At 51.0% G+C, this 15497-nt stretch overlaps 7 protein-coding genes across 7 annotated transcripts; 3 read left to right on the top strand and 4 right to left on the bottom strand.

Moving 5' to 3' along the window:
* Positions 1 to 1586: 1586 nt before the first annotated feature.
* On the bottom strand, positions 1587 to 3394 carry P174DRAFT_506947 (sugar porter family MFS transporter; the record flags this gene model as incomplete). The annotated part of the gene is made up of 4 exons (XM_024831346.1): positions 1587 to 2068; positions 2125 to 2365; positions 2426 to 3123; positions 3178 to 3394. The coding sequence occupies 4 exons, from the start codon at positions 3392 to 3394 to the stop codon at positions 1605 to 1607; spliced, it is 1620 nt and encodes a 539-aa protein (XP_024678762.1). The 3' UTR covers positions 1587 to 1604.
* Positions 3395 to 4399: 1005 nt separating this feature from the next.
* On the top strand, positions 4400 to 5640 carry P174DRAFT_395604 (NAD(P)-dependent alcohol dehydrogenase; the record flags this gene model as incomplete). The annotated part of the gene is made up of 3 exons (XM_024823693.1): positions 4400 to 4423; positions 4477 to 4605; positions 4678 to 5640. 3 exons carry the CDS (start codon positions 4400 to 4402, stop codon positions 5629 to 5631), a joined length of 1107 nt encoding a protein of 368 aa, XP_024678761.1. The 3' UTR covers positions 5632 to 5640.
* A 76-nt stretch (positions 5641 to 5716) lies between these two features.
* P174DRAFT_515329 (Zn(II)2Cys6 transcription factor) lies at positions 5717 to 8351 on the bottom strand (the record flags this gene model as incomplete). The annotated part of the gene is made up of 6 exons (XM_024832163.1): positions 5717 to 5783; positions 5813 to 5954; positions 6026 to 6586; positions 6652 to 7973; positions 8046 to 8140; positions 8217 to 8351. 6 exons carry the CDS (start codon positions 8349 to 8351, stop codon positions 5717 to 5719), a joined length of 2322 nt encoding a protein of 773 aa, XP_024678760.1.
* Positions 8352 to 9798: 1447 nt separating this feature from the next.
* Positions 9799 to 10381, top strand: P174DRAFT_463626 (ankyrin repeat domain-containing protein; the record flags this gene model as incomplete). Its single annotated transcript, XM_024830295.1, has 3 exons — positions 9799 to 9912; positions 9975 to 10284; positions 10311 to 10381. 3 exons carry the CDS (start codon positions 9799 to 9801, stop codon positions 10379 to 10381), a joined length of 495 nt encoding a protein of 164 aa, XP_024678759.1.
* A 247-nt stretch (positions 10382 to 10628) lies between these two features.
* Positions 10629 to 11202, top strand: P174DRAFT_463625 (uncharacterized protein; the record flags this gene model as incomplete). Its single annotated transcript, XM_024830294.1, has 2 exons — positions 10629 to 10737; positions 10970 to 11202. The coding sequence occupies 2 exons, from the start codon at positions 10629 to 10631 to the stop codon at positions 11200 to 11202; spliced, it is 342 nt and encodes a 113-aa protein (XP_024678758.1).
* A 281-nt stretch (positions 11203 to 11483) lies between these two features.
* On the bottom strand, positions 11484 to 12572 carry P174DRAFT_463624 (uncharacterized protein; the record flags this gene model as incomplete). Its single annotated transcript, XM_024830293.1, has 1 exon — positions 11484 to 12572. One exon carries the CDS (start codon positions 12570 to 12572, stop codon positions 11484 to 11486), a length of 1089 nt encoding a protein of 362 aa, XP_024678757.1.
* A 437-nt stretch (positions 12573 to 13009) lies between these two features.
* On the bottom strand, positions 13010 to 14348 carry P174DRAFT_395601 (glycoside hydrolase family 28 protein). The gene is made up of 2 exons (XM_024823692.1): positions 14019 to 14348; positions 13010 to 13964 (listed from the first exon to the last, which is right to left on the bottom strand). The coding sequence occupies exons 1-2, from the start codon at positions 14235 to 14237 to the stop codon at positions 13089 to 13091; spliced, it is 1095 nt and encodes a 364-aa protein (XP_024678756.1). The 5' UTR covers positions 14238 to 14348; the 3' UTR covers positions 13010 to 13088.
* Between the last annotated feature and the right edge of the window lie 1149 nt (positions 14349 to 15497).

Here is a 15497-nt window from a genome sequence, read left to right as displayed (position 1 = left end):
ATTGTGCGCCTGTACAGCATGTCATGTTTGAACTCGCCAACCGGGGAATATTTTGACTTGGCGGGTGGAGCACCCTAGCAGCAGTCCCTTTGTTCATGCGTTGAATATCCTTCTAGCTCATTGGCTGGGATTTAAAGGAGTCGGCCCGCGGCTCCAGTTGTCATGGACATTTAACTACGTACTTTGTGTCAGTACTGCCTGTCGGTACCTCGTTCCGTCCAACGGCGGAGTATTTACAAGGGAGACGCGTTGTTTTTTATCCACATGGCGCACATCCACTGCAGTATAGGGAGGGCGTTGAATAACTTGAGTATTGCTGAGGAAGGGGTGTCCATGGTAACTTGGATGTTAATTGCTTAGTGGAGATATTAAAACATCGTATAGTAGAGATATCAACTATCAAATACTTAGTACGGATATTAGATTATTATAAACTTATATACTACTGTATATATATCCAAGTTTGGTGGTAGCCAACATCCTCTGTACAAGGATTCAATATCTTTACTTATGATACTCGAAATTAATACTATATAATAATTTAATATAGGTGTCCTAATGCTCGTTATCTCAATTATATGAAAATAATATTAATACCACCCTTGTTATAGAAGACTTTAATATACTATGAGGATTCGAACCTCATATACAAGTGGTTTGACATTCGTGGGGATAGTGGCATTAGTAACACAAGCAAGAAGCAATAAAAAGTGATAAATGCAGATCTGCCATAGGAAGGGAAGAGGCACTGCCCCTTCCATTCCGCGGAAATGAGCAGAACCATTCGATGTCCACAGATTAGGTTCCCGCATTCCAGCAGTCCGCAGGGATACACCCGCAAGGGCACGACACCATTTCCATCCATGAACAGCCATCCAGGATATTCTCATCTCATCCTCAGTTCTGGGTTGGAATGACTGAACCGATACGCTTTTATGCTTCTTGAAATTAACGTACAGGACAGTCGATAGAGTATACTTAGTCTGCCTTTAGATCTTTTTGATCGTCGGTTTGATTCCATGGGTCACTGTTATCCCTGTTGCACGGCATTAAACGGGTATAGTCATTCCGTCATTCCTCGGGGTTTGGTCAGAGTATCCGTCTTTCGGACAGGTATTCTGATGATGAATTGCTTGAATGGGGTTTAGTAGGCTTTTAAATGATTCTATGTGTATGGTCAATTTGTTGACTTGCTGGGGAGAAGATATAGCGCTTTGCTTCTGGATAGCATATGGGTAAGATGCAGATATTCCCTCTATAGAATTAATTTCTAGAGGCTGGACATCAGTTGTCTTCATTTATTAACTGTGTATTCAATATGGGATGTATGATTTCGCGATGCCGTGGTGTCGTAACCACTGTCCAGTTATATATATATATTTTCGCGGTTGGGCTACTACATATAGAGCATCCCACTTACGTACTGTTCCTCTTGAAATTCAATTATAGAACATATTGGACAAAGTTACTAGTCACTTTCAAACATTCTTTATCAGTGTATTGAGAATTCTGTAGGCTTAGTACCCTGCAACTTAGTGCTTGGTACTAACTGCTGCCATACAAGCATGGAACACAGTATAAATCTCCTTGACAGTCCGGCTACCTCAAACAAGCTCCTTGCCATGATCAGTCCTAACATCAGCAACCTCCATGACCTCCCCGTCCCCATCTGCAAACGCCTGGTCCCCGAACAAGACCGCAATTTCCTCAAGAGTATGATTCGCCGTCTCCACATAGTAAAAGTAAACCAGACCAGCGGAGAAGAGACAGAATCCCGCAATCACCAGGTAGAAATACCCGTGAATACCCGCAAACGCATCTGGAGACACCATGCCAATGATAAAGTTGAAGATCCAGTTGCTCGTCGTAGCCAGCGCCATTCCCTTACTGCGGCCGCGCAGGGGAAAGATCTCCGCCGGGAGAAGCCAGGGCATCGGGCCCCAGGTAAAGCCATAGACGATGTTATACAGCATGACGAAGGCGTATTGGCCATTGGCTTTGACTGTGATGTCCAGGTTGGCCTCGGTGAAGGCGCAGACGATACCGAGCAGGATTGCCATGGCGAGGCCTGATTGATAAAACAGTTAGCTGACATATGGCTTTGAGAAGGTACTGAAGGCTCACCTCCGAGAATAAGCAAAGGCTTCCGTCCCCATCTATCTGCCAACCACCACGTTACGATTGTCGCGGCTGTATATGGAAGCGCATTCGCAGCCGTGTACAGGAGCGATTTCCGATTGTCAAATCCGGCTGATGCAAGGGTGCTCGGAAGGTAGAATGAGATGATGTTGATTCCGTTCAGCTGGGCGAACATCTGGACTGTGATACCAACGATCGTTCGTTTGCGGTAACGGGTGAACATTTCCTGTTCATCTCATTAGCCAGGTTGAAACTCACCAAGGTCATAACAGGATTGTCAGCCTACCTTCCAACTCGACTTTCCTAGGTTGGTTTCATATATGACTGCTTCTTGGATCTCGAGGAAGACTTGCTGCACATGCTCCGCCTCTGTGTCACCTCCAGAATGCAAGTCCGCAACAGTCTGCAAACTCTCTTGCATGAAGCCGTTCTTCGCCAGCCAACGAGGTGTCTCGGGCAAGAAAAAGGACATGGCCAACAAGATAAAAGAAAGAATGATTTGCACGATGAACGGGCCTTGCCAGGACATATGGCTCGGTAAAAGGAAATTGAAACCGTAGTCCACCCAGCACGACAACATGTATCCTGCAATCAGGAATGTATACTCGATCCCCACCATGAGACCACGGCGATGCGGGGCCGCGATCTCCGTCTGAATAATAGGCACGGTCATGGAGAGAAACCCCACTCCCAGACCCTGGATCGTACGGCCGGCGATAAACGTGGCGAAGTCGGGAGCGAATATTTGAATGAACGCACTGAAGAAGTAGATGAAGCCGCCGATGCGGACGCACTTCTTTCGTCCGATGATGTCGCCGAGACGCCCTGCAATGAGTGCACCCACGGCTGCTGATGCTTGGAGACATGCGACTGAAATGCCCGTGATAGATGGATCGACTGCATTCGTGGTGCCGTCTGCACCGCCATAGTCTTTGAAGAAGCGAGATACGAAGACGGGATTGACCAGCAAGCCGGACATAATACCTATTGCAATTAGCATTAGCAGCACTCCTGCCGTCCAGCTTGTTGGTGGCATACCAGAGTTGTATCCGAACAACGCATCTCCCAGACTCCCAAAGGCGCATGTCGCATAAAGCAACGGCGCTCCCTTGAATGGATATCTGGCGGTGACCTTGTTGGGCCTGAGTTTTCTCTCCAGCCAACCTTGTTGCTCTGCAACCTGCGCGGCCACAGCTTGCGAGCGGTCTTTGATGGCCGCATTGTGCGCCGTCGCAGAGGTTCTTCTGACACTCATGGCCTCGAGAAGGAAATAGAGATACAAAGCAGTTGTTAGATGCTGGTCATTGACAATTAGTCTCAACCAGGGTGGCAGGGCTCTATTTCTACTTTTGCTACCCCGGAGTGTGGTCCCATGGGGAAGTTAGACTTTTCTCCAGGTCAAGGTGTAACCTGACGTGCAACTGTCCCACAACGCCATGTTCAAGTCTGCTCCAAACTCCACAATTGAGTCTCATCGTGGTACTTGGTCAGAGATCTCGTGTCTCTGGCTCGGAGCCGATTAGTCTTTCCGAGAAAAGTTCTCAGGCTTGGGACTTGTATGTAAACTTACTCGAAGCAGCCAATCATTATGTAACCATGACCCGCAGGCACGCTCAAGCACAGGTCGACTTCAGACGTCAACTGCAATGATTGGTCCCATCACTTCTTCAGTCCTACCGGTTCCGATGGACGAGAGACCCGGGATATTGAGTGGCTTCGGTTCCGTGCCCACAGAAAAGTAATTGGACTCGCCGAGTCCCACTCGGTTCCGGTAACACCAGCCAAGTCACGTGCGCACAAAACAACAAAGGCAAGGGTTATAGCAGTTTTGATCATCAACGATGACAGCATCGGAGTTTGGGGGTTATGATTCAGGAAAAGTAAGTTCATAAAGACAACGGTTGCTTTGTTAGAATGTCGCCTCTCGGCAGGCCGCAGAATGGCAGCAAAGACGACAACTTCGGCTGCTATCTATCACGCATCCACGAAGCAATGTACTCTACCCTACCACAGCCTGCACCGCGCGCCATTTAGTCAGGACAGACTTCAGACCGGAACAGTGGACGAGCACACAAACATCTGGAGTGGGTATCGGCCCGACTAGACGGACTCCAACAGGGACAACATCCGCCGGAACCGATGTACACGGAACCGATATGTCATGGGGTCTGGGGTAGGATACACCAACCGAGTGCCGAACGAATTTAAAGACTGGACGAAAGCATGAAAGCGTTATTCCATCAAACACACAATTGCAAAAATGACTGTTGCAACACCGAATCAGGTTGGTGTAGTCTTGGCCGAGTCTGTCCCTCCTGCTCACCTCAAATCACCCAGGCGGTAAACCAGGCCTTTGTTTTGTATCCCGGGGGTTCATTTCACTATGAGCAGCGTGCTGTACCTACCCTGGGTTCAGATCGAGATGTGCTTGTCCGAGTTGTAGCAACCGGTTTATGCGGTTCAGATGTGGGTGCATCACTCCCTTGATGGTTGGAGATCGCTTGCCAACATTGGAAACTAACGTTGTCGGATACATAGGTACATTACTGGCAGCATGGCCGCATAGGACGATATATCGTCGAAGGCCCGATTATCCTGGGTCACGAATCGTCCGGCATTGTGGTTGAATGCGGAAGCAAATCAGGTTTTGCTGTAGGGGATCGTGTCGCACTGGAGCCCGGCGTCGCGTGCAATACCTGCCGCCATTGCCGTGCAGGCAGATACAATCTCTGCCGAGAGATGCGCTTCGCCGCTACACCTCCCTATGACGGGACACTTGCGACTTATTATCTCGTTCCAGCAGAGTGCTGCTATAAACTGCCCGCACATGTCTCGCTACGGGACGGTACCCTGATTGAGCCGCTGAGTGTGGCCGTGCACAGTTGCCGACTCGCAGGGGATATGCAGGGAAAAACAGTCGTCGTCTTCGGAGCAGGTCCGGTGGGCTTGCTCTGTGTGGCCGTGGCGCGCGCGTTTGGGGCCTCAACTGTGCTCACCGTGGACGTTGTGCCCAGCAGACTCGGCTCTGCGCTGAAATACGGGGCCACGCACACATACCAGATGACACCTGAGTCCCCGGAACAGAATGCAGAGGGCATTTTCAATACCGTGGAACTGGAGACAGGTGCCGACGTTGTCCTGGATGCCACTGGCGCGGAGCCTTGCATGAACTGCGGTATTCATATCCTCGCTTCTGGAGGAACGTTTGTTCAGGTTGGTTTAGGGAAGCCGAACCCCTCCCTTCCGGTCGGTCAGATTTGCGACAAGGAGATCGTCTTTAAAGGGAGTTTCCGATATGGCCCTGGGGATTATCAGACAGCAATCGAGCTGCTCCACTCTCGTCGGATTAGACTAGATGGTCTTGTCACCCACGAGTTTCCGTTCACTCAGGCAGAGGACGCGTTTAAGAATGTCGTCAGCCGAGCAGGGATCAAGAGTGTCATTTACGGGCCTGGTGTAGACGAGCATATAGCGAAAGCCACATTGACATAGCGTGAATCTGCGACCGTTGCTGTAACTCATGTGACATTCCTTCCGTTTCCTAGAAGCGGTCATATGTTAGGCCGATGTATAAAGCTTATGACTCCGTTCCATTCCATGACATATCCCATAGCCAGTATAACCCCCGTTCACCTGTTCCGTAGCTTGCGGTCTCCATTGTCCCAAGAGAAACGCTGGGTCATGCCATTCGTTCGGGGCAGATTGCTGCCATGTATGGTCTGGCTGTATCGTGTCCTGAATGGTACCGCGAGCTTGGTGAGTGTCTCCACTCGCATACCAGTTGAAGGAATGAGCATCATTGCCGGAGGGAACGACTAGAGATAAAGCCACAGATCAGCATTTCCAGTCGTGGAACTATTTGCCAGAGAGACGTAAAGTCACTCACCGAATTGAACTGATGCTAAACTTTCGTTGAGGCGCTGAGCCCTGTTCTGGTCAGGCCATGCCGGCCGTCGCGCCGGGGCGTCGAAAAAGTCAACTGTCGCGTCGAGAGGGAGTCGGAGGGTATCTTCCACTGACATTGGTGCAGAGTCTACTAAAGACTGGTGACCTTCTTGCTGATTGTTCGTCGTGATTGGAGCCAGAATAGCCTCTGATTCACGGCGGAGAAGCAATGTGACCACATTCTTCAAAACTGTCGTACTTTGCTTCGATAATGCAGAGCGCTTTCCAAGAAGGTCCTGTAGACGCAGGATACGAGTGATTGTCCGCTTGACGACCTGTGCTGTGTCGGAGAGGGGATCTGACAGCGCCATGACCGCCAGCACAATTGCCGCGTTGAACAGGTTTATTGCCAAGAAGGCAACCAAATGACTATCCGTCGCAAGCTGAGCCAGGACCGGTAACTCAGTCACTCGGGATGTTCTCAAGGCGGCATTCCACCAGTGCACAGGACTTGTAACAGATGCATTCGGTGATACAGCATCCAATGCTGGGTCTCTCTGTGCTGGCGATGGCCCGCTCGGATGGTAGCCGGGGAATCTATCCCGCCGTTTCGGCTTGAAGCGTGACGATTTGTCGATAGGTGATCAACTTGCCTTGCCAATAAAGGCCGGTGGAGGACAATGAGAATGTTATCGTAGGTCAATTGCAGGGACAACGATTGTAAGGCATGTGCCCTCGCACTGAGCCCACTGTCAGGCAGGAAATCCCTCTCCAGGTCCAGGACTAGATGCTCAGGTAATTCATTCCGCCATCTCTGAAGGTTTTGAGTCGCTTCTTTGACGAGCGCAACGTATGCGTCCCCCGCTAGTTCCTCGGACGAGCCTGACGTCCGCGAGCCGAAAATTGCCTCCAGGGCAGTGGACGCCATGAGGTAAAGACGATTCAATTCCCTTTGATACGTGGAGTAGCAGACAGTATATCCTTGCTCCGATCTCGGGGCAACAAAGTAGGGATTTTCAAAAATATCCGCTGGCATGTTGAGATTGCAGTCCTTGTCGTTGATTCCTAGTGGTCGGCCGTATGTGATCGACGCAAATCTATCCCAAGTGTAAATGGTCCACCATACGCGTTTCCTTTCTTCAATATCCTCAAAGCTGCCCCTCGAAGGTTCACGGTGCAACCCTGCCGCCTGCGATATCTTGATAGTCGCACCGAGTAAAGAGAAGGACAGATTGGGACGTCCGTGATAGACGTGGTATGATCCGAAGAGTATGCATATCTGGGCTGCTGTGACGGAAGGTTGGTCCATCAACTCAAGAATATGCGACTCGACGATCTTCAAGAGGTTTGCACTCAATTGTTGCCAATCGCCATTGTCGGTCAAATCAGTTGTCCTCCTTTGGGATCGATACCACGCCCCCATACCCAGGACGACTGCAAGGAGTAGCAAGAATGATTTCTGGGAGGGATACGCAAGCCCATCAGCGACGGACAGGAGCTTCCTGCGAAAGGTAGGTTCATAAATAGCAAGAGAAAACCAATGGACTGCATCAAAGTAGTCCTCGAGCAACGAATACATCATATCCGTCGGCGGTAGATCCTGACCTAGTATTGAAGCAATGGGAAGCCGCTGTCCGACAGTTGCTGCGTGCCGCTTGGCAACGCTGGTGCTCGCTCGGTAGCCAGGAATAGCAGAAGTGGCTTGCTCATCAATATGCTGCCTACCAAGTTCGCAGATTTTTTGCACAATTCCCATGGTAGATTCAGCTTCACCGTAGTCGACTGCCGGATGTGTAACACGGCCGTCTGTAGTTATGCGGCTGTCATGATTAGTAGCCCCGACTGATGGAGCCCCATTGCTGGCGCCATCAAAGCTCTCTGAGGGCTGGTCAGCGGCAGCTGTTGATGCGGTTCTCTGTCGCTCATGACTTCGCAGAGTTCTCTTTGCTCTGCTACTTGTTAGTAAATTAACAAAACGAGAAGATTAGCTCTACAATGATCTCGTCTCCCTAGGGACTTACTTCCGAGTGCTATCCCTGCGGGTCCGACTAGCAGGAAGTGGTTGGCAATCCACTTTTGCTCGTGCGCAGAGTGAGCAAGGTCGGAAAGGATCACACTGCAGATGAAAAGATTGTACAACGTCAGTAATCTTTCAGAAAAGAGCATTGTAACAGGCTGATGGAAATCCATACCCGAGTCTTGTGGCGACGGCATCTCTCGCACGCACTGCTGACTCGCGTCGGCAATGGTGAGCGCGTGTAATGCAAGTATCCGCCAGACTCTAATCCATAATCTGCACTAAGCTGTTCCGATGGATGTTCAGACATGATTTGAATCTAGACATGGGGAAAGCCGATGCCGGTAGCGGACCGCAGAATGGAGAGGAACAGGATCCGGCGGAAATTCGCACGTTTTTCCCCAGTTTGCGTCGGTTCTCCGCACCATTTCGGAGCCTGAGGCATGGCCACAAGAAGACACTTCCTGGTCATGTGACTCTGCGTCGAGCAGTGTACCTTCAGGGTTCATGACTTTTCAAGACAGTATGTCAGTTTAAGATGTCCTTTTTTCAAGTGTCTATGGTCCAAAATCAATTCTAGATATTTGAGAGCTGAGAAGAGTAATCAAGCCGGCTTGAGTCCAACAGAGGTCTTTCCCGAAGTAACTATATATGGAGTACCGGCTGGATAAAGTGGCGCAGATCTGAGAGTTACAGAAAGCGAGAATACACAAACAGATAGTATGCTGCTAGGCAAACGTTACCCTATCTGCATCGTCCACCCTCTTCACATACGAGATCGAGAGGAGATTTCAACTATGACAAAACTGTGTCCTACTCAGACTGTGCACTCAAAGACCCTGCTGCAGCCTGTTTATTCTACCAGACTTTACACTCTGGTTAGATGCACACTTACACTTAACGGGATCGGACCATGGAGAGACCGTATACTTGTGATATCGGAGATTGATTTGAATATTCATTCTGACTGTCGCAGAAAAGGCCCAGATGCCAGATATGTGAGTATTAAATGAGCGGTTTACAAAACACATCTCAAGCCATGGCACGGCTGATGCAACAGAACCAGGAAGTCCACCTTGTCTGACCTCATGATCAAATGCAGAAGTAGCGAGTGAATGAGAGTTGACCAACACAAGTGAGTGGCTTCCGTCTCAGGCGTGTCCGAAAGATACTTGTTTGTTTACCACAATACTCAACGGACCATGCTCCCTCATCTCACACACTTGACGGTTTTTCCATCTTTCTTCCCTTCCAACTATCACTCCTGACCTTGACGTTTTACTTAGGCCATTCAATAATGAATCTCCTGTCCTTGCCCAACGAGCTCATGCTAGAGACAGCGAAGCATCTCCAGAATCAAGCTTGGCTTAACACATTCGCCCGCACGAACCGATTTATCTTCAGCGTCGTAAATCCATACATTCACCGCTACAACGCAGATTACCACCAACACACCGCCCTTGCCTTTGGTGTTTGCCGTGGACTTGAAAATGTCGTCAGACGATCACTGGCTGCCAAGCCAGGCGATATCAATGCAAAAATCCGCTCGATCACGCCGGTCTGCGACGTACCGCTCCACACTCCCCTTTGCTACGCACTAGGATATAAACAAACGCAAGTGATCGAGCTTCTACTCGACGAGTATGGCGCCGATGTCGAGCAGCACTGTTGCAATTCGATAACGCTGCTGACCTTGGCTGCACATTTGGGAATGCTGGACTTGACCAAACTACTCGTTAGCAAAGGCGCGAACATTCATGGGGGGGACGGAGTTGAACCTGGACCAATCCTTCATGCTGCTTGGTCGGGTAATGTGGAATGTATGGCCTTTCTTATCCAAGAAGGCGCTGATGTTCATCAGACCGCACCTGGTGAGACCCCCGGTGAAGCATGGTCGTGCCTTCATTACATGATAATGCGCGGTAAAGTGGAGGGCGTGAAGCTCCTAGTGGAACATGGGGTTGATATAGACATGGTGCGGGTTCGAGGAACGACGCCCGTGAAAATGGCCGTGGAATATGGCCACTTTGACATCGCCTCGTACTTGCTTGGGCAAGGGGCTAAAGTTCCAGAAGACCAAGACTTCTTCGTTTCCTGCGCCACCCGCGGATACGCCAAGGGCCTTAGCTTGCTCTTGGATAAGGCTGTTTCAATAGACGGCGAAGACTCGGAGGGCTATACCGCCATCTTCAACGCGGTGGCGCACGGACATGTCGAGGCTGTCAGTGTGTTGTTGGATCGAGGTGCCAGTCTTATCATCGAGAACGAGGGTTCTGCTACACCTATAGCCGCCGCACATGGCCGCCGTCGAGTTTTGGAAATGCTTCTGGATTACGTTGATCGATCTGGCGACGACCGGATGATGAGTTATGGGAATGCATTTCAGCTTGCAATGCGGAATAAACACTGGGACTGTGTTGAGGAACTCTTAAACAGAGGTGCCCAACTGAACTCCAAGATTGATGATGAACTGCCCCTATCTTACGTGGCAAGGCTCGGCCAGGAAGTAATAGCGAGAGCTCTCCTTACAAAAGGCGCCGACCAGACCTGGCATGGCGACGATCCGACTCTGCTGTTTTGGGTCGTCATGAACTTGAGCATCGACGTGCTCAGGCAACTTCTCGAACTTGGTCTTGACCCCAATGCATACTCAAAAGCCCTCCAGCAGGGTCATCCGTCCATTCGAAAACATTCTCGTAAGGGCTGGCTACTGCCACCTCTGGCATGCGCAATGAGCCAGCAGTTTTACGACGAGGCGGAGCTTCTGATAGACCATGGAGCTGGTCTACGCCCCATCTACCGAAGGAAGCAACATATCACTTTGGTCCACACCACTCGATCCATGAAATGCACGTTGATCGTCAAGATGCTTGATCGCGGGTTCGGACGTGAATGAGAAGAGTGATGCTGGCGAGACGCCTCTCTCAGTTGCCGTGACTGATGGCAACGCGGAAGTCGCCGAGCTTCTCCTCTGTCACGGGGCGGATCCCAACATGCGCATAGGATCCTTTTCGTCTGTTCTATCACTGGCCATTGCAAAAGGACACGTTGAAGTAGCTGACCTTCTTCGGAAGCACGGTGCGAAGGAAAAATGCGAGGACATGGATGTTGATGACGACGACTATCTGGCTGGTGTAGTCGAATTGCTGGGGCCTGCTTGATGTACCATTGCATCATATATTTGTTCCGTCCTTGCTTGAGTCCATCAAAATGTCTTAGCTCATGTATGTTCACAGATGTCATTATCCACTATGCAATGTCTATATAGCTAGGATCTCATTCACCAATCACTCTACAGACATGCTTGATGAGGAAGAGCCAACTGCGCGATAGAGCACAACTATGAAGGTTATCCATTGTCACTCTGTTATTAGGCACTACATTAAAAATATCAAGGTCTTCCTCGACAAAGGGTCTCTCGTTTACTCATCCAGCCTTGTCTTCAAAGCGAAATAGCGGCAACCTTGCCAGGCTCCTTGTAAGTCCCACCTACCGGAGCCATAAAGCCCCCATTCGTGCCAACATACAGCGTCTGTGCCTCTCTATCCAACACACAGCAAGTTGGTCCAGGCAGCGCAGTCGAATTCTTGCCTCCAGCAAAATCCACAATCTTGCCCTCAGGGGTATACTTGACAATTGTGTTCTCCGGATTCGTCGCAAAATACGCCGTCCCATCGTCCATAATATCAAAACTATCCGGGTTGATCTCCGCCGTAATCAGCTCGAACGGCCCGGCCGCATTCGCCATCTCATCGATCTTCACCCGGCGATACTCTTTCTTCGTCACGCTCACATAATGCAGATACTCCCCGACAACATGGATCCCATTCACCCCCATCGGCGGCGCATTCGGCGCTGGCAGCATCGACTCATCCTGCAGCGCAATCGCATACTCCCCGGAATCCAGATCAACCCGCCAGACCATCCCGTCAGGACTATCCGCAATAAGCAGGTACCGCGCATCATGCCGGGGTTTGTACAGGGTACTCGCGCCCAGCGCCTTCGCCTCGGGGATATCGACTATCTTGCTGACTTCGCTAGGCGTGTTCTTGGTCGGGGTATACTCCCCATCGCCCCACCAAGGCACTTCGAGGACATCATAGTTGCCGTCATCGTTGAAGTCCATTCTCCAGACGGCGAAGGACCCTTGCTCGGCGGCGAAGCCTTGCAGTTGAAACTTGCCCGCTACGACGGCGAAAACGTCATGCTCGACTTCGGTGATGCCGAAGACGGCGGTGATATCGTTGCTTTGCTGGGCGAAGGAGTAGGCTAGCGCCCCGGAGCCGGTTTGCGGGTCCACGGACCAGACTTCGGGGACGTCGATGCGGGTGAGGAGGAGGGTGCCGTCGGGGCGGACGACGACGTTGTCGATGAAGGAGCCGTTGTCGGGGAATTGGAAGATGTCGCGGACGGTGGGGTGGGTGGTTTGGTCGTCGGTGTGCTCGGTGGAGGATGGGTTGGAGTCGGGGATCTGGAATGCGAGGGTGGATGCCGCGAGGGACACGAGGGTGAGGCCCTGAGTGAGATACATGGTGGGATTTCTAGACGGTGGTGATGATGGAGGTGACGGAGAACAATCGCGAATCTGCGGGATGTATTTAAGCAGCTTATAATCAAAACATTGGGCCGATCATTGCTTGATGGGAAAGCCCCTTGCATTCCTGACCGTAAGTATGAGGTGAAACTGGGCAGACATTCCTCAGAGAAAATGATCGGCATCAATTCAATTAACCCCCCGCGGAAGTATGCAAGGCATACTCCGTAGTAGGTTTGCTTACGGTGAGGTTTCGGCACGATAGATCACATTGTGGCATCAAACCGGGACGCAAGGTCTTGTACGTATTGCTGCCATATCGCGAATATGACCGATCGACGCCGAAAGAGCTCGGCCAGATGGAGTGCCTTGCTGATTAATTGAGGAACTTCCGGGCCTAGTCTTGAATATGTCTTTTATTATAGAATTATGGTCTAAATACAAGTATCCAAAAATGGAGACACGAACAGAACACTCTCGACAGCACCCACCGGCCAGTTTCTAGAAGCAAGTCTAGCAAGAGGCGCCAGCAGGAACGTTCTTGCAGCTGGAGCTCTTCTTGCCGCCAGTGACGCTGTTGCCAGACCACGTCCAGTTGGTGCAGCTGCCGGATCCACAGAGGATATAAATATCAGTGGCGGAGCTGGTGACGCTACCGGTGACCTTCTCGAAGGTGATATCGGAGACCTTGACGCCGTTGGTGGGATTGCCAGTGGGCTTGCCGTTCTCGTAGTCCTGCTCGACGATAATACCGTACTTGGTGATACCCTTGAGGGTGATATCCTGGAACTTGACGCCGGTGACGGAGCCAGTCGCGCCGTAGACGGTCTTGATACGAGCGCCGTTCTGGGAGTTGATGACCTGGGAGTTGGAGATGGTGACGTCGTTGACGACGTTGTCCTTGCGGCCGCCGACGGAGCCGATGGAGAGACCGTGACCACCATTGCAGTAGCCGTTGGTAAAGGTGATATGCTGACCGGAGTTGACGGCCAGGCAATCGTCCTGGTTGTAGACGGTGGCGCCGTCAATGGTGATGTAGGTGCTGGAGCCGACGTCGAAAGCATCGGTGTTGTGGCCGAGCTTGGTACCGGCGGAGTTATCGATCAGGACGTCCTTGATGGTGAGGTGGTCGGACTGGATGCTGAAGCCATGGACGGGGGTGTTGTAGACCTTCAGACCGGAGATGTTCGACTGGTTCAGCTTGTGGGCGGAGAAGAACTTGGGCTTCTTCTTGCCGCCGTTGCCTCCCTTGCCGTCCCACCAACGAGCACCATCACAGTCAATCTTAGCACCAGGGTTTTGCTTGATGGTAATGCTGGTTCCGGACGCGGAGATCAGGGGGCCCTCCCATTCCTTGTAGCCGAAGCTGGTGGTACCGTCGAAGACGACCTTTGGCAGCACATTAGTCGATGGCATCCAACATACCAATCATGTAAGACTTACAGTGGTACCGGCCTTCAGGCCAGTCAGGTCCAGGGTCTCACCGGCGGGCACGGCGATGTTGTGCAGGGTGATGGTGGAGCAGGAGGCCTTGCCGGACTTGAGCGCGGCCGTAGAGGTGAAAGTGCAAGAGCCGCGAGTCTCGAGATCAGCGGCAGGTGCGGCAGCGACCAGCGCAGCGCCCATGGTCGCGGCCACGAGGGAGGATTGGAAGAAATGCATGGTGGAAAAGAGGATAGTCGAGTGGTTGGACTGTGTTGAGAAAGATCGGACAAGGTTCTGGTCAACAGATACCCTAAAACTGATAGATACAATAGAATACGAAAAACGAAAGGAGCGCGGATGAGGAGAAAAAAGGATGGATTCATGGTGAGGGTATCTGAAGCTTTATATAGGTGTCGGTCTGGTGTACGGATATAGCCCAGCGGGGCGATGACAGGGGCGTCCTAGAGGCTTTCAGGGAAACTCTGATAATACGGATCGAACGGAAGCGAAAGTATACCATAGTGCAAAGGACAAGCTAAATTGGCGTCTGACCTATGCAGGAACCCCACCTGGTTGGGAACTGAATCGTGAGGTCCCTATAGACCCCTATAGCATTGGCACGCTGGCACCAAATGAAAATAGATTTTTTTGGACCTCTCCACTTGGACCAAAAAGCTTCGCCGGAGTTTCCCCACGAATCCGGAAACGTGCCGAGACATTTAGCAGCCTCTAAGCATATTAGGGACTGTTTTTGACCGCCAGTCGTTTGAGAATGTCTTAGTGCATCAACCGAACGAGTATTGAGACTCTCCTTTTAGGGCTAACGCTGGCTACTTTCAACCGTGGACGCCACAAGTGTTGCAAATAAACAGCTTGATGAACACCGGTTGATTAAAAATCAACCAATTGTGGCTACGTATTCGTAGCCATCTGGCTCTCAGCCGGCCGTGCACCGTTATTCATGTTGCATGATGCTCAGGGCGAAGAAGATGATAGGCGGATTATATTGCATTGCTTCCGCTTGTTCCAGTTTGCGGCGGTGCTCCGTAGGCCACATGGATTCCCAGTAATATTGCGACAGAAGAAATAGCCCTATATCTCTTAGCTTTCTTAGCTCTCTCTACAGATTGTGATTGGTCCCTAGTCATCGGGGTGATTTCAGCCGACACCTCTGGGACGGGGTCCTCAGTCATCGAAGGCATTACGGAGTAGTTGCAGGGACAATTTTCTGACTCTCACCCATAGTCCTCTTCTCTTCAGGAACCCTTTTCGCGGGCTGTCTATATTTGACGAATGGTTTGACATAGAAGACGATAGACGGGTCATCAACTTCAACAAGTCCCCTTATGCAGGGGGCTTCAGGGTCCGTAAATCGTCCAATCAAGACCATCATTCCTCTTAATTCTGGGGTGGATGGCGCCGAGGACATTTCCCTTCAGGAGATGCGTATATTGCGCACTTCGCTTGACTGCCTGCCTGGACTCACGCTTGTCTCAC

The sequence above is a fragment of the Aspergillus novofumigatus genome (genome assembly GCF_002847465.1).
Source record: "Aspergillus novofumigatus IBT 16806 chromosome Unknown P174scaffold_8, whole genome shotgun sequence".
NCBI lineage: Eukaryota > Fungi > Ascomycota > Eurotiomycetes > Eurotiales > Aspergillaceae > Aspergillus > Aspergillus novofumigatus.
The sequence above is the reverse complement of the archived record's forward strand: the minus strand, read 5'-3'. Positions and strand labels throughout refer to the sequence as shown.